This window comes from Lathamus discolor, chromosome 5 (genome assembly GCF_037157495.1).
Source record: "Lathamus discolor isolate bLatDis1 chromosome 5, bLatDis1.hap1, whole genome shotgun sequence".
NCBI lineage: Eukaryota > Metazoa > Chordata > Aves > Psittaciformes > Psittacidae > Lathamus > Lathamus discolor.
This window is the reverse complement of record NC_088888.1, coordinates 1,834,206-1,851,699: the sequence shown is the minus strand read 5'-3', so window position 1 is coordinate 1,851,699 and position 17,494 is coordinate 1,834,206. Positions and strand designations below refer to the sequence as shown.

At 48.2% G+C, this 17,494-nt stretch overlaps 1 protein-coding gene and 2 long non-coding RNA genes across 12 annotated transcripts in view; 2 read left to right on the top strand and 1 right to left on the bottom strand.

Moving 5' to 3' along the window:
• Positions 1-4,128, top strand: part of LOC136014563 (uncharacterized) — a 10,371-nt gene extending 6,243 nt beyond the window's left edge. For all 3 annotated transcript variants that reach the window (XR_010612772.1, XR_010612774.1, XR_010612773.1), the window contains one exon: positions 2,617-4,128. This is a non-coding gene — a long non-coding RNA (uncharacterized LOC136014563). The remainder of the gene's footprint in view (positions 1-2,616) is intronic.
• Positions 1-16,120, top strand: part of LOC136014564 (uncharacterized) — a 22,668-nt gene extending 6,548 nt beyond the window's left edge. The window contains exon 2 of the long non-coding RNA XR_010612775.1: positions 14,912-16,120. This is a non-coding gene — a long non-coding RNA (uncharacterized LOC136014564). The remainder of the gene's footprint in view (positions 1-14,911) is intronic.
• The window catches only part of TRAF5 (TNF receptor associated factor 5), a 22,768-nt gene extending 5,274 nt beyond the window's left edge, over positions 1-17,494 (bottom strand). The window contains exons 1-11 of one of the 8 annotated variants that reach the window (XM_065679347.1): positions 17,305-17,494; positions 6,754-7,153; positions 6,457-6,596; positions 5,767-6,114; positions 4,605-4,662; positions 3,257-3,358; positions 2,553-2,717; positions 1,951-2,028; positions 1,490-1,564; positions 1,229-1,321; positions 136-276 (exon numbers count right to left, since the gene is read on the bottom strand). In XM_065679347.1, coding sequence (XP_065535419.1) covers positions 136-276; positions 1,229-1,321; positions 1,490-1,564; positions 1,951-2,028; positions 2,553-2,717; positions 3,257-3,358; positions 4,605-4,662; positions 5,767-5,981 — 927 coding nt within the window. In that variant the 5' untranslated portion in view covers positions 5,982-6,114; positions 6,457-6,596; positions 6,754-7,153; positions 17,305-17,494. Of the gene's footprint in view, positions 1-135; positions 277-1,228; positions 1,322-1,489; positions 1,565-1,950; positions 2,029-2,552; positions 2,718-3,256; positions 3,359-4,604; positions 4,663-5,766; positions 6,115-6,456; positions 6,597-6,753; positions 7,154-11,549; positions 11,630-17,304 lie in introns of those variants that run through there. The other 7 variants (XM_065679350.1, XM_065679348.1, XM_065679346.1 and 4 more) reach the window with 7 other exon arrangements.

The following is a 17,494-nucleotide window of genomic DNA, read 5'->3' as shown; positions in this document are numbered from 1 at the left end:
CACGACAACAAGAAGGGCTTGGGAAGTGTCTGGGAGACCTGTTACTGCCCTGCTATTAATGACAGCTATTACTGGAGAAACATAGTTCAGGATGCAAGAAAGCAACTGGCAAACCAGATAAAACCAACGTCTCACCTGTGTGCTTACCATCAAGTTGCTATTTTTACCAAGCAGTTGTGTAAACTGTCTCAGTTCTTTCTCACACTTTTTAATGGCCTCTGCTAGCTGCTGGATTTTAATCTCTTTGCATTCCAGGCTCTTATACAGGTCAGTTACCTATTGGGTGGAAAGAAGAGAGTGAAAATGTTAAGGCATACCAAAATGTACAACAATCAAGTTAAGACATATGTGACTATATGGGAGAAAGTGGAAGAGTTTACAATGCCAAGCTTCTAAGGTAGCTAGATAAAGCACTACTCTAATTCACAGCTCATGGATAAGCACTGGCAAGAACTGAACATGAGGATATCATACTCTTTAATAGACCTATGTGGCAACAGGCGCAGAGACTCATACCCCTCATCCCCATCGCGATGAGTCATTTGGCTCTGTAGTAGAATAATACATGCACACATGTGCATGTGTGTTTCTATGCATGTATATATTTTTATTATTGGTTTTTTCTCTGGCGAGGTCCAACCAGTACAAGAGATGAGTCAGTGGAGGATACTAACTCCAAAATCAAGTTGTAGCACTTTGGGGCACTTACTTTTAGCATAAACAAGCAAAAGAGTAAGTCAGCCATCAGTCTGGGTGCATCCACCTTAGTAGGATTGAGCGTTCACCCAGTGTCACCTGCTGGGAGCCTCGGAAATGATCTTGAGTGGAAAGTGCTTGCAACTGGCTCTGCACTACTCTGTGCTGCTGCTATAGGGTGGGTGACTTGGGCATCTAAATGCTCCTTTTTGGAGCAATCTGACCACTGAAACTTTAAAATGCTCCTTCTCTAAACCTTGTATCCACTGTAAGCAAAGACTGAAATGAAATGAAGCGAGCAATGGCAATGAGTCTCCCACTGTGCTTGGTGGAGAATATACGTGCCTGAGCACAGAAAGGTTTCCATCTAATTGGCTGGCTTGACTAGAAGAGCTTATTCTGACTGCTGAGGTGTGCAAGGATGATAAAAACAGTCTTTTAAAATGCAGCTGAGCTAAACCAGGCAACAAATGCAGAATCATCCTCCGACCAGCCAGGCACCTCCGAGAAGTGCTTGTTAAATCCACCTTACCTGCTCTTCCAACTGGGAGTTCTTGTCTAAGATCTGCAGGATGTGCTCCCTCAGGGCACCTTTCTCATGTTCAGCAAGTTTCCCTCTTTTAACCTTAGTGAGGCAGAGGTGGGAGTGAAAGAACAAGATAATAAGATACGCAGATTGGTGAAGCTGTTAGTAAAATATCTCCTGATCAAGCCTTTAAAATGTCTCCTCTGTGCTTTGACAGTGAGGGAATGGCAGACCTGATTCTCAGGATAAAGATGTATAAACTGGTACCTTCACAAGGCAGCCGTACTGCCTATAGGGGCAGTCCACTTCCACCTCAGGACACACAGCTTGGTGCTTTTCAGTCTGCAGGTAATGAAGAAAGAAACTGGTTAGGAAAGAAACATGAAGTAATTTGCTGCACTGATAAAGCCTGAATGCCTGCAGACAGGGTGAACAAAGGCCGGTGTCATGACACTGATCATTGGAAGATGAAAATGAATGTTCTGAATCAATAAGCAAGCCAGATATTATTCCATGCTGCAGAATGCCAATAGCTTGCCGTAACCAAATAGCTCACTACTAAGGTGAGCCATATACCCCTTTTAGGACTAAACAAAGAAAATGCTTCGAGCAGTGCAGTTTAACTGGAACATTGGTTGTTGGAACCACCAATGGGGTCTGCAACGTTTCAGCTTTCATAAATGTGTGTGCGATGTGCTGAATCACAGTATAGGAAATAACAATAGTACCTCTTTTTTCAGAATGATTTGGGAACAGTTGTGGAGACAAGGCACAGGATAATCAGGACAGTCATTTTTCTCATGATTCTGGGGGAAAAAGAAACAAAACAAGGCAATGGGTTGCATTTTTGTAAAGTAAGCTACGCAAGAGTAAGCTATCGAAAGGTAATCCCAGACAATACAGGTGCAAGCCCCATATGCAAGCATATGCAAGGAGCAAGCACCACTGTGAGGGTGGTGAGGCACTGGAACAGGCTGCACAAAGTGGTAAATGCCCCATCCCTGGCAGTGTTCAAGGCCAGGTTGGACAGAGCCTTGGATGACATGGTCTGGTGTGAGATGTCCCTGCACATGGCAGGCGGTTGGAACTAAATGATCTTAAGGTCTTTTCCAACCCAAACCGTTTGATGATTTGATATCGTATTGTCCTTCATAAGAGAGCAACAGTAACCGGTATTACTTAAAGCACATTTATTATACTTTTGCTTCAGCTACTCAGCCAAATTTTGCTTCAGGGGTGAGGTCTCATTGCAATGCTGGCAACTTTTCACTCAACAACACAAAGAGGAAACACCTGCTATGGATTCCCAGGGAATGTTTTCCATTCTTACCTTGATGTTAACCAACACCACATATTTGTTACAGTACTGACACATCTCTTCTCGGAATTTACAGTGCTGGCTCAAGTGCTCTTCCAAGTCCTTCCGAAGAATTTGGTCACAGCATCCATCATTAGTGCACGGCACGCTTTCAAACAAACACTGCTGAAGATGCTCCTGCGACGTGCAACAGCAAATTAAACCCCAAAGAATTTCATCACCCCTCCAACAGACCCGCAGAAAGTCGGCAGGTTGGGAACATACAAAACTCCAAATACTCTTTCCTCCATCAACTTTCTTCTCTTCCAACCTCAAAACTAAAGCAAATATGAACACTGGGAGACTCCTTTGCTTGACTGCCACTTTTCATCCAGTTGAAACGCTGAAAAAGGCACAAATGCATAGGCAGTCTTGGCAAGTTCTCTTGAACCAGCCATTGCATGGTGTCTAGGCATACAGAAGGTATGCAGCGATGCTGTAGATAAACTAAAGCTCCATAAAGCAAATGGCTCTTATTAAATAACCTAAGGCAAAGCTAGAACAAGCTGTAGTATTCTGAGCTTAGCATTTGTTACTTACACTGTGGCTGAGTTATAACCTTTGTACTTAAACTGTGTTGCTACAGTAACTCTGAAGACAATCCCTGGAATTTAGATTTTCATAAATACACAGAGTTTGCATGAAAATCAGAGGTTTCCAGCTTGGATCAAACTAACCTGGTACCGTCCCAGCATGATTTTCGAGTTGCAGTTAGGAATGTTTTTGCAGAACACGTGCAAGTTGAGAACTTCTCTTTTACAGCAGTTGTCTTTGAATACCTGTAAAGGAAACAAACCAGCCCTCACATGCGGTCACATGCGAAAAAGCAAGACATCACAATCAGTCTTTTAAGGACACAAGTGTAGTCTTTGTAACTGTATGATTCTTGATGATTCATATCGAAAATGGGTACTAAAACCAGAAATTGACACACGTATGGGTTTTCTAATAAGCATAGGGTGTTTTCACCATATAATTATCCACAAATGCTGATCCATCCCACAGCCAGCAGGATTAGTAGCTCAGGAGCTATAAAACCACTGCCTGTATCGAGAAGAAAGCAGCTGGAGCTAATGGGCCCCAAAGGCCAGACCAGCTCTGTGCACGCTCCTCCGACAAGCACGCAGTGCAGCGTGCCTTTGGGATGGCGATGCTGCTGAGCTATCCCTTCTGCAGGCTCTGGGAAACATCTCTGTTCCCTGCTGTGTGTGCAGAAGCAAATTAAGCCCCCAGAGCAAACTCTCTTATTTGGAGATCTTCCTGTACGGAGCATTCTAAAGCTGCTCACTGGTGCGCTGCTGCCTTCAGAGTTTGCACCAAGTGGAAGATAGCGAACGGAAACCAAAACTCATGTGGACGCTGTGATTGCAGCTTCCTGTCAGGAGGAGGAGAGAGAGGAAGGAGATGTTTGATTTCTCTGGAAAATTCATTCTGGCAGGACCAAGAATGTAGCACACTTTCAAGCCTTGGCGTAGAAATAAGGACAAATGAATCCATTTATTATTATTAATAATAAAAAAATAATAAAAATAATTAGTAGCTTGCAAAATTAGAAGCATGAACTTATCTTTTCCTCTAAAAAGTTACCCACAAGTAAGTTAAATCTGCAGGGTTAATGAACTATAATGGCAATAGTTAAGGCAGCAAATTATAACCAAGTTAAAACAAAGACGACACAGTAAGATGGGGCATTGAAAAGGCAAGTCACTAAACTCTCCACTAAACAAGACCTCTGATGACTAGGGAGGATTTAAAGCTTTGTGAAACTCTTCAGCGCTCCCCTGGAACTACAGAAGATTAAAATGTAATAGCTTCAGAGCATGAGGTATAAAATGAAGCTTTAGCTTTATACCCACACTTCCTTTCTGGGAGAGCATCACTGAATAGATTGCATCCCTTAGCATCAGTTCAGAAAGCAAAGCTGCTCTGCCCCAAGGTCTAACAGCCTAAAAGCCACCTTGTCCTCAGCTGTCTTGCCTTTTCCATGCAGATGTTGGCTGCTGAAGTAAAACTACAGCCACTTACCTCTTGCATTTTTATTGTCTCTTTGTCGACAGGACAGGTGGGTACTGCGCTCAGTTCTCTAGATCAACAGAAGAGTTGTGTTATCCCACACTAAAACTGATTTATTTACCCACATTGAGCCATGCTGGACTCTGACTCTGGCAGAAGTCAATAGTCGATACCATAAAAACCCAAAAAAGGCCTTCAAAATCACTTGAGTCTGGCAACTATGCAGCCAAATTCTGCCTATAGCACTGAGAGGGCATTAAGCTGCAACAGTGGATATATAACAGAAAGCAAAGTTTGTCCTGTGAGTGCTAATAAGATGGGTTTTAGTTTAAGAGGACTTTGTCACTCTCTGGCCATCATGTCACATCTGGAAAAAGTCCCATCGTGTGTGTTAAACCCAGTCTTTGCCTGGTGCAAGCCTTGCTACACCACTAACAGGAGATCTTACGGCTCCTGTCTCAAAAGGCTTCCAGAAGTCGTACAATAAGAGATGGGAAAACACTTCCTGAGGCAGTGCAAACAGGAGGCAGGGAGAGGAAGCAGCAAACATGAAGCATGTAAAAGGTAAATGGTGACATCCATCCACATAAACTGGCTCCTCTGCTGCCTTCACAGCCAAATCCTGCCCTTGGCTACACCAAGCAGTCCATAATGCATTTCCAGACAGGCTGTCTCATTTGTACCTGCAGCTCAATCCCAAGCAGGTGGATGCCACCAGCCTTGTGACCTGACTTTGGTATCAGGCAATACTGCCATCAGGTTTAGAACTCCTCTAAAATCAATTCTAAAGAAGCAGATGAAAATAGCTTAATCTAACCACCAGTGCTGACACTGTGAGATGTTAATGCCACAGGTTCATCTGAATGGCACGATGCTAGACAGACAGATTGAAACAGCACCTCACAGCGTACAGCTTAAGCTTACAGCAACAACTGCTTTACTCTGACTTCCCTGTGGTCCCCAAAGTACTGTGGGTAGGGTCCTTAAAGACACCTTTAAAACACTGAGCACGCAGTTGAGTTCAGCAGAGTCTCTCCCCCAACTCCATCAGTGTTGATCAGATCAATACTGTTACCTATGGCAGTTACCTATCTGTTATCTATCCCTGCTGATGTGCAGAAGGAACTGACTTCTTTAGGGGGAGCTGCTGGCTGCAGGAGGAGTTTGCACTGACCTCAACGCCAGGATGCACTGCTGGCAGAAGCGGTGCCCGCAGCCCGTCTGGTGCGGGTTGCGAAGGACGAGATGGCAGTAGGCGCACTTGTACCGGTCCTCCAAGGCTTCCACAAACCGGTAGTCGGCATCGGGCTGGAAGTCCAGGGAGATGGCGCTGGAGGAGTTCTGGCGCGTGAGGATGCCGGGGAGAGCAGCGGGTTCATCGCAGGCCATGAGAGCTGCACTGGGGGCCAGGCGCAGGAGGAATCCCTTCAGGCATTCACCACGCGCTGTAGCTACCGGTTGCGAGAGGGGGGTGTCATCTGCAGCGGGGTGCGACAGGTTTCAGAGGGCAATGAGGCGCTGGCTATGGAAGAACAACAGAGCAGTGGTGACACGACAAGCGTCACAGCACACTTCTGTGGCAGAGTCTCGCAGTGTGACTGTTGGTGTGTAGAACAGAGATTTTCATGGGTTCACACTCTCCTGCAGCAGCTCTTAGTCTCAAAACACTTCCAAGAGTCACGAGCATTGTTGGGAAAGCAGAGGCCAAGTCTTGGCCCTAATCCACCAGGAAAGCCTACACTTAACATAGAGCCCATCCACAGGAACTTCAATGAACCTCAGGAGTTCATTGCAGTGGCTCAAGCAGGGGACAGCTTTGTGGTTCACAGCAAGGAGCATACAAAAGGCAGCAAGAGGATTTTACCTTCGGTTCAAGTGGTGCAGGAGTCCAAGCCTCTTAACTTGACATCTTCCTTTTTCCTCATTTATAGCAGCAAACTCTAATCCTATTTTGTTCAAGGTTTTACTTGGTTCTGTGCACGTTCTCAACTCTGTTAATCCTGCCTGAAGGAAGGGGTAGAAAACAAAGAAGAAAAGCAAGATTGCAATCAGAAGTGTTCCTCTCCAGCTACCGAAGCTCACACACAGCACAGCAACGCAGCATCAATGTTCTCATAGGAAAAGAAGCAGCAACAGATTTTTCTAGCCCAAAGTCACAAACCTTGAGGTCTGCCCCCGGTCCCTCAATCCCGCAGTAGTTTGGGGCTCAAGACCCAGAGCCCCTCTGCTTTCTGTTTGTTGCAGCTTTGCCTTCCGAAGACATTTGTTCCTTAGAGGATGTGTACGAAAGCACCGAAGCTCTCAGGTGGTTTCAAGGGGGAAGTGCTCAGTTCTGTAGCTGTGCTGTGGGATGTTCTTTCTCCTCTGCGTGCATCACCTGCCCTGTCAGTCACTTGAATCGCTCTTACTGGCATCAGCACCCTCCCCAAGAGCTAAGACTTAGCTCCTGTCAGGTCACTGTGCTGCACGCAGCTCGAGCACTGCCACAGAGCACCTTAGGCTTCAGAAAGCAGCATCCATTTTCCTTCCTACTTTAATGCTCCATACTGGGTAAGGAAATCCTGTGGACAGATAAAATACCCCATTCAAAAACAAGCCAAAGCACTTAACTAACCTCATTCATAGCAAACTGAGCACCCTTGTTCATGATTGCACACAGCATCTACCTGCTCAGCTTATGAGAGCCTCCCTGCCCTCCACTAGGCTGAATGACCTACTCCAGCACAACTGATCATCTAACATCAGTAACCCACAGGAATATGAGCCCTGATCATATTCCAGGCATAAAGACTTGTTATTGCAACTGGTGTTTGCAATAATACAGTTTGGTCCCTCCAAATGCACAGCTTCAAACCAGAGATGAGTGTCTGGGTCACCCCTTTTCCCCTCTGAAAATGGGGTTCCCAGTTCTCTGATGCTTAATGGGGAGCAGTTTGATTTTCCTCACGTCAACCATGGATGCTAAAATCAGCCTGAAAAATTAATGGCCTCGCGCCCTCATGGCAGAGGCCATCAGCAGAGCATGCTGTTGTCCCAAAGCCGTGTTCTACCTCTAAGGGCCTACCTTAACTCCCTGAGTACTTCCAAGTGGGGTGAACAATGTCACAGAGTTTTAGGCAACAAAGGTGTGGGATACGTTAAGAAGAAACCCAGCCACCAGCCCAAAATCCCATCCGGAAACTCCTTCAGAGCTCTGGCTGCTCATTCAAACCCATTCATTCCCCTCTCTGCAAGGAGCTCTCTGCTGTGCTGCACCTTCCAACTCCCGTACTGAAAAGAGAGCCTTTATCTCCATGACGCACCCGACCCAGGTCCCATTCCTGCAGATGGAGACTCTCAGTGTGTCCATGAAAGCACCTTCTCCCCCTCAGCCTCGCTCAGGACCACGTTGCACAGCACTGGGCACCTCAGGGCACCACAAAGAGCACTTCAGGTGAAAGGCAAGAACAGAAACCTCTGCTCCAGTGGAAGACCCGTGGCAGAGGTTGGAACTGAATGAGCTTTAAGGTCCCTTCCAACCCAAACCAGCTGTGACTCAGCTTCCAGCGCTCTCTTCACTGAAACCAAAGGGAAACCATCAGGGGAAAAAGTGCTTTTTTGTGACAGCAAGAGCACACCAGTGGTTAACTGAATCAGTTTCCTGCTTACGCTAATGCCTGGACCACACAAGAGACAATCTGCTTTCACTTCTGCCTCTTCACAGCTAAGAGCAATGGGAAAGCTCCTTTCTTTGCATACACTGCAACTTTTCCGCACGTGTGTGAGCTGTAATGCTGCTTTTAATGCATTAGAGAGTGGCAGGCTCCTGCTGCGTAAGGATCCTCTCGTGGCAGATACACAACACATACGGGAAAAGGATTTTCATTGCAACTCCACTGGAACAGCACACACAAAGAAACCGATCTGTGGGCACTGAAAATCTACATGTAAAAAACCATGGATTTCCATTTACTGGAATAAATAGAATTAACTCTGACCACCCACAGAAGAGTAGCATGAATCACTAGAAGCTAACCCCAAGTCCTATGGACAGCTACCAAAGAGTGGGAGCTCAACGGCAGTGCAGTACAAATTGCTCCCAGCTGCAGCTTCCTCCCATTTCCGTGCCTCTGGAACAACTGTTCACATTACAGTGTTGTACACGGATGCTTCAACCTCCCTGGGGATAATCCAAGGGGACGAATTGTCATAAGAAGAAGTATTGTGTGCAGTTCTGGTGTCCTCAACATAAGAAGGTCATGGAGCTGTTGGAACAAGTCCAGAGGAGGCCACGAGGATGCTCAGGGGCTGCAGCACCTCCTGTATGGAGCCAGGCTGAGAACATTGGGGCTGTTCAGCCTGGAGCAGAGAAGCTGTGTGGAGACCTCAGAGCAGCTTCCAGTGTCTGAAGGGGGCTACAAGGATGCTGGAGAGGGGCTCTTCATCAGGGACTGCAGCCATAGGACAAGGGGTGATGGGTTCCAACTGAAACAGGGCAAGTTCAGGTTAGATCTAAGGCAGAAGCTCTTCCCTGTGAGGGTGCTGAGGCGCTGGCACAGGGTGCCCAGAGAAGCTGTGGCTGCCCCATCCCTGGCGGTGTTCAAGGCCAGGTTGGACGAAGCCTTGGGTGAGATGGTTTAGTGTGAGGTGTCCCTCTGCCCATGGCAGGGGAGTTGGAACTGGATGGTCTTAAGGTCCTTTCCAACCCTAACTATTCTATGAGTCTATGATTCTATGCTGGCTGTGCTGCTTTAAGTGCCCCCACACCAAACACCACACCAAGAACATGCTGCACACTTAGCACATCTCACTGCTCAGGAACTGAGCAAGGCACGAGCAGAACAGGATAATAAAGAGAAAAATCAGCATGGGCTCGGCTTGCTATAATAATGTAATATAAAAATATGTGTATATATTCATATTATACATTTTTATAAGATAAAATCACATTAGTGTTTTAAAAGCTGTGTCCAGACAGGTCCCCTCCAGCAGTGCTGCTGCCTGCCCATGCCACCAGCAGTCAGAATGAAGAGAAGTGGTGTGCAATGCTGACACCATGCTGAAGTATGGTGGACAGATTACATTCTTTTAGCCACGGAAACAGGCTGCACACACAGAAAACCATCCCTGTATGTATAATGTAATGTGATAATGTAATGGCGCTCTTTAAAGAGAGTATGTTTTTCCTGTTTTCTCTCATGTGCAGCTAAGCCCCTGGAAAGGTCCACACGTTACCCCTGAGCTATGAGGGCACCATTACAGGAGGCTGCAGCACCTCCAGGACAGCAGACCTGAGGCACTGAATGCTACCCCAACTTTCAGACTGAGAAGGGCAAATATGAGTTGTTGTCACAGATTTGGTTGCCACATATGGATGGAAAGCCAGGATCTTGGTCTTGCTGCCCAGCAAACAGGCAGGGAGCAGTGTTCTGCCAGGTTCACTGTATGAGGGGAGGATAATGCTCAGCTACCATCCAGGATTGGGCATTGCTCAGTAACAAGCACCATGATCCCTTCCTTACTTAGCATCTTCCTTGACACACCTATGTCCCTATACTCCTAGCTCTAGTTCTGCTCTATTGCTGTGCCCTAAGGCACTTGTTAGGGACAAGACTTTGAAGATGCCCTGTCCTTCCCTCTGGAAATAATCTGCCTTTTACAGTACATCAGAACTGTCATGGTGGGTAAGGTTCTGTGAATTTGAAAGGTCTAAGATCAAGTCACTTCACTGGGAGGTGAGAGGCAGACACAGGGTGGAGGGGAATATGCCTTGCATTAAAATGACCCTCTCCAAGCTGCCTTATAAATGAGGGAGATCAGCTGCCTCTGGTATTTCTAACTCAAAACAACAAAGTTCTATGGTTTACCACTAACGTAAGGACCTCCACAAACACACTGCGTTTTGGGGATAAGAAAGATATGCCCCAACTCCTAACATACGGAGCAGAACAGGTAACAAAGCCTGCTAAAGCATGTCTGAAAACGTCTATAGGCTTTGAAATACCTATTTAAAACAGAGCAGCCTACATGGAAAACAGCAGATGATGACAAATGATATCGGAAAGGGATCATTTTTGTCCCTTATAAACCTCACTTATAAACCATGGTGCAGTGACCAGCTGATGCCCAGGAGAGAACATTTCTAACAGCAATAATTTCCTCTTGGATATGTTCCTGATGCCCCACAGGGGATGTTGCTGCAAAGGGCAGCAGAACAAATGTGTTTTCTTTTGTATATAGAAAATATTATCCAATTCAAACTCTGGTTATTACCTTATTCTCAAAGCACAGTAAAACCTCGCTAAGCAAGCATCAGTTTGCTAATCTCCATAGGCAAATTTTCAGTAAGCAGAGTAAGACAGTGGGGTTTCCTTTGCGTAGAGTTCCAGTCAAGCATTGCAATAAATCCCCTTTGAGATGCATTGGTTTTTCAAGGCATAGATTAGAACACAGATAGCATCTTACAGCCGTTTTTAAAACACACTCTTAACAACTAATGAAGTGTGCCTGGTGCTGAGGTAGCTTTGATTTTACAGGCTTATCTTCTACATGTACTCTTTTCCCTGCATGTCCTGATCATGAATTAATGACTTTTTCAGTATCAAGAAATCTCTCTACACCAAATCAACCCAATATTGTTACAGGAAGATGGACAACTCCTGCCTTAAAATAATCTCATCCACAGCTTGAGGATAACTTTGTTCCCAGAACTTCTCTAGCAATACCTGGGTGTTTCACCACACTCCCAAGCACCAATAGGGATTCTGGCACCACCACTCATCCCTATGACACCGCGGCACTGCTTTGCTGCTTCAGGGGGTGAATTCTGTCCCTGTGATGTTCCAGGGTCTGCAGCTTCCCCCGTGCAGCCTGGTGTGCCGCAGCTCAACCCTGAAGAGCCCTACAGAGCGGAGGAACCATCCCAGCAACGTCGGGCTCCTGCCAGCCTTAACAAGAGAGGTTTTGGTAAAGCCGTACCTGAGAACTGTCGCTGGTCCTCAATGGGGAGACAATGCGAGAGCGAGCTGAGAGAGTGGTGCCTGCGTGAGCTCTGTGGTTAAAACAACAGCACGAGCACTTTAAACCAGCGAGGGAGTGGAAATCCCCAGCGTAGCTTTGAAAAGATCACGTCTGAAAGTGTTTGAAAAGCGTTAGGATGGAAGGAAAGCCATTGGAAAGTATTTTCCCCCGCTGCATTGATGCAGGGGCTGCAGATTTTGCCATCCGGAGCGACACAAGAGAACCAAGAACTTCTCTCACTGTTCTTTATCTGGGATACAGAAGAGTTTTCACCTTTCACGGAAGGGGTGAGGAATGTACCCAAAGGAAAGAAGCCACAGGGAGCAGGAAACATGTAAGGATGTAAGGAAAACCCAGGCCCGGCCCTGTGAAACACTCCACTGAGAGCCCGTGGTGGACCCCTTGGTTGCAGGAAGCAAAGGGACAGCTCACAGGGGAAAGGGCACCGGCAAAGGGTGTCTCATGCTATGGGGCTGCAGGGACATTTCACATCCAAACCAGAACTTTCTGCCTGACGGAAAACACACCTAAAGAAAACGATGATTCTCTTTAGGCTTGTAGTAATTTCAGTGGCCACAAACCCTGATGGTTGCGGAGCCTGAACTTCACTGTGCACACAGGATCCCTGGCAGCCTTCATCTGCACTGACTGTGTGCCAGCTTTCTTCCCCACACCAAAGTGTGCTGTCCTCACAGCAGTGCCATGGGCTCCATCCCCACTTATCTGGGACTCCCCTCCCCTAAAGTAAGGGATCTGATTTGCTATAAAAGCAGCAATTTCTAAATCTCCTCTTATTCATAATACTGCTTTTCCAAAGAAAGCTTCTATTCTATCTTGTAGTAAAGGGAACACATACCCTCTCCGGCCTTGCCCTCTAACTGAGCTTGCTCCCAGTGCATTTCTAACCTATTTCTATTCCCACCTCCCCTCCCAGGAGGCATCTCAACCTACTGTGTGTTTTCCTGAACCTGCCCTTAAAGCTCTGGCACAGAGAAGTCATTGCTGAAGCTAGTGGCAAAGGGAAAGGCATCCTCCTTCTTTATGGTATCAATGAAATGGATCCAGTTTGTATTTCTAGATGCAGCCCAAGCTCACTTCTGCGCTCAGGTGTTTTAAACCAGAAGATAATCTTTCATCCACATCCTCAGGGTGCATCCTGCTCGGCCTGGTGACTGTGCACAGCCCCTGCTCAGGCTGAGATCACCACAGCACACCAGCTTGTATGTGGGTTCTCCTTGACCCTGGCAGCTCAGGAGGAAGGATGCATCCGAGTGGTTTCGTTGGGAGGAGGCAGCGCTGCCGAAAGCCTTGTGCTCTGTGAGCACAGCTCCAGGAAGCACCGTCTGCTTCTGGGAAGCGTTGGGGAAAACCCCAAATGGAGAAGTTGAGCAGGATCTTAACGTTAAACGATCTCACTCTGAAGATGAGCGGAGAGCAACAGGCCGGTGTCGTTGTTCGTGGGCAGCCCTCGATCTCCTCCAGCACCAACTGCAGTGCTGAAACCTCGACCAAGTTTCGAGCAGGCTCAGGGAACGAAGATGAGTGAAAAGAGAGCAGCAGCGTTTAGGGAAGGAAAGACACAGGTACAACATAAAGAAAGAAGTTACTGAAATGAGGAAACATTAAGGGACAGATAGCAAGAGAACTAATAGGGTTTCCTTCTAGCATCTCGGAGCCAAAGTGAAGCCCTCGCTTGTCCTAACAAGTAATAGGCCATTGTATATTTTGCAGAACGAAGTCTTTGGAGCTCTTCAGTTCATGTCTCCTTCCCTGTCCCACGAGGATACGCTATCCAGGACCACAGTTGCTTTGACCATTCAGTTGGTTTGGCCATAAACACCTACTCAAGGCATAAGAGAGTCTTGGTTTTAATTTTCCACCCCTGACCCTTTGACTTAGTCTGAGTGAAGAACTTAATCTGCATGTATGGAGAAGCCTATGAATCTAACTATAGGTTATTCATCCTGATTACCAAGATAAACTCAAATCTTGCTAAGGCTGGCCACCCTCTTCTTCTGATGTGTTCCCTTGTTCCAGGGGTAAACCATTCCTCCCACTGCAGCCGCAGGAGTTCATGAGTGCAGTGGGTTTTGCTCTAATGCACACGTGTATTTGACGACATACAGACACACATTTTCCTACTCATGGTGCTCACTGGAAAGGTGATTACTCATGTCAACCTTAAGCATCCGACCCTGCTCTTGCTTTTGGCACCGGTTTGAGCTTTATTGCTCCCATCAGTGAACAATGTCACTGGTTTTAGTAACCTCAAGGTGCATCTCAGGCATCACCAAGGTGCATATTCGTAGTTCCTCAGTGAAAAACTGCCATGACACAAGGTTTAATGTCAATGACAGTGAAACAGACCAATGGACAAGGGTTTTTATCTTTATATAGTGTCCAGTAGCCTTCCAATACCTAAAAGGGACCTGCAGTAAACCTGGAGAAGGACTTTTACTAAGGCCTGTAGGGACAGGAAAAGGGGAATGGCTTTAACCTGACAGAGGGGAGATTCAGGTTATATATTAGGAAGATAATCTTTTCTTATGAGGGTGCTGAGGTGCTGGCGCAGGGTGCCCAGAGAAGCTGTGGCTGCCCCATCCCTGGCAGTGCTCAAGGCCAGGTTGGACACTGGGGCTTGGAGCAAGCTGCTCCAGTGGAAGGAGTCCCTGCCCATGGCAGGGGGTTGGAATTGGATGAGCTTTAAGGCCCCTTCCAACCCAAGCCATTCCATGATTCCATGATGATTCTATCATCAAATATATGATCTGGCAGCTGTTGTACCTGCTGTTTCTAAGACAAGATTAAGAAGGCCTTGACTTCTGTTTCTCTCATAGCAAGGGCCACATTCCAGTTTCAAGCACGTACATGTAGCAGACAAGACTGAAACCCACACGACTTCGCACAGCTCTGATCATTGCATCTCTCAGTGACTACTCAGGGAAAAACTGCTTTGCAGATTGTTCCTTTCCTTGAGCTTTGGTCAGTCCCTGGGTGCCTTTGTGTAATAATGCTACTACTAACAAATAACTTTAAGATTTCAATATTATCCTCTGCAAAATAAGCACACAGCAATGTACTTACCCTTAGAGCATCCCTGTATGCAAATGTCAGTGTATTACACACAAAACCTTGCTTTAGCAGTCCCCCCAACAGAGACAATCATACTTGACTACAGAGCACTCTGAGCTGTCCCATAGCAAACCCACTGCGGTTTAGGGTGTGCAGTTTCTCACACACTTGTTTGTTTGGTGCATGGCGGAGCTGGGGAGACCATGAACATTTCATTAACACTTTTATTACCAACACACATGACTCAGGTTGCCTCACCTTCCCGAGCCCAGTCATCCACTGCGGAGAAGCGCTTCTGTCCATGGCGGAGAGAAGAGGATGGAACAACCACACGCTGCAGCCCAAAGTGGTACAGAGAAGGGACTCACAGCCGAGAGTGTGAATATTGACACTTCACAGTCATTCACCAAGGAACTCGCACAGAAAAGGACCAGAAAGCAAAGGAAGAGATGCTGAAATCCTCACCACAGCTCAGGGCCCAGGCCAAGGGGGTGCTGCTCTGGGCAGGCCACTGGCTGCTGCTGAGAACACACATCTGCAAGGGGAAGGAACCTGCCTGCACCACTGCAGCCACCACCAAGTGCCTCAGGCAGCCTCATACAGACTCCTTGCGGGGCCAGAGAGAGGAGCACCTCTCTGCAGGCAGCTATATATTGGTGATAATAACATCTCCTTATCTAAAATCAAAGGGTCAGACAAAGAGTTGAAGAGAGAGGGCTATAGCTTAGCTTAGAGATGGGACACAAATAAAGCCCAGATGATCAAGCACCCTACAGATCTGCAGCTGCCCACTGAAGGGGTTTGGCAAAGTGATCCAAGCAATGTGTGGCACAGAAAGAAGAGCTCCTGCAGAGCTTTCACAGCTGCATAAAACCGCATAAAGACCGATCAGGAGCCCGTGGGGTGAAATAAAGAGCTGTTTGTCTTCTGCTCTTTGCACTGATTTGGAATTCCTTTTGTCAAAGTCTCCAACAGCAGCTTTCTGGCTTCAACATCTCCCCTCCTGCATGTCGTTCCTCATCCTCTACACTCCGCAGTGACACCTGTGCCCTCCACAGGTTCTCTGAGCACCACAAGCTTTCCTTCCTTCCTCCCTGACTCTGAGTCCTGTCTTTCAGCAGCTTACACCTCTTCAGCCCAAGTTGCCTGCCTGTAGGTGTGCTGTGTTGCTGCAGAGTGTGCAGAGGCTGAACTCGGCCTCTCCTCCCATATCCTGGCTGTGGCTGATAACCAGCTCGGAAGCAGCCCACTGCCCAACAGGCCTTCTTCTGCACTGCCCTGCAGCCTCCAAACCCCACACAGCCAGCCCGTATTCCACTTAGGTCTGTGACCTTTGTCTCCCTCTTGGGCTTGAGGCATTAATCATCACTATGTCTCACCAAGTCCTCTTGCTTCGTATCCCTATATGATGCGGTATTGCTTGTCTGCTTACACAAATAAACCTCTTGTCCATCCTCCTCCTCCTCTGGTTTTCCAAACACTCATTTCCCTTGGAATCTTTTGCCAGTTTATCCACGCAGCGTGCTGCCACAGGGATCGATTTCTAAGCCACATCCCCTTTCTGGCCATCCCTCCGCTTCCCCACTGCACCAAAGCCTCCTGACTTTCAAAGCCTATTCTGGGCTCCCTCCTCTTGCCCCTGGATTCCCTGCAACGATGTAAAAGGGCTTCATCCCTGGTTTCACCTCTGGCCACACGCTGACACCAGGCTCCTCCACCTCTCTGTTACATGTTCGAGCATGTGCCTACTGGGAGGACAGTGTTTTGAGGGGTGTTAGCAGGCTGGTCTGCTTCAGCTCCTGGAAACCTCCTTTGCCACGCAGCTGGGAACAGCTGGCTTCTGCCCATCACACTGATGGATGCACAGGGTCACAGTTGGCTCTTGCACACCGGCGCATCCCTCCCTCCCTCCCAGCATGAACCATAAACTGCCCAGCCAGCAAAGGAAGTGCCCCTGGGTGGTTTTAAGCCAAGCGGAGCCCACCACCACCGCGGCTCACGCTAGGATCAAAACCAGATGAAACAAGATGAAGCGCGGCACGGCCAGCTCCTGCACAAGAGCATCCCAGAGCTCCTCAGTCCTCCAACCTACGTGCTCTGGGTGAAATCAGCTGGTTTAAAAATACAACCGTGTTACCGCTGCCAGCCTGAGCCGGGCCTGACCTGAATACACCCGGCTGGTTTAGCACCGTGCCGCGCTCCTTTCAGCCATCCCATAGCTATAAAACGGAAGTTAGGAGGAAAGTTGTTCTCGGCTGGCACTGCGAAGGTGCAGCCAAGCGAGCAAAAGGTGAAGGGGCTCAAGAAGTGCAGCAATGCGAGCTCCCCGTTTTCCCTTCTGAATCTGAAGGTGTTGAAAGGGGTCAAAGCCTCCCTGTGCTCCCGGAGCGCTGCTAATCGGGAAAGCCAGGGGCTGGCTGGCTCTCCCTGCACGCACACACACACACACAGGGGGGAAGCTCCCCCGCCGCAGGCAGCAGAGCCCTGCTGGCACCGCCGGGGTACTCGCTCCAGTTCCCTGCCATTGAGAGCGATCCGAGCCGCTGCAGAGGCGCTCACCCGAGCACTCCCCCTTCTTTGTTCCCTCCTCAGCCTCCCGGAGCCCAGCCCCGGCCGCCGCCGAGGCGCGCCCCGGGCCTACCTGTCCCCGCGGCGAGGAGAGAGCGGCTCCGGGCACGGGGCCGGCTCCGGCGGCAGGAGCGGGGCTGCTCGGGGCCGCGCTCAACTCCGGCGGGCACCAAGTTCAGGCTCCTCCTTTACCGGCGGTTGCGGGGCGGGCAGCGGGGACCCCGCGCCCCTGCCCTCGCTGCCCGCGGGCGGAGCGGGGCCGG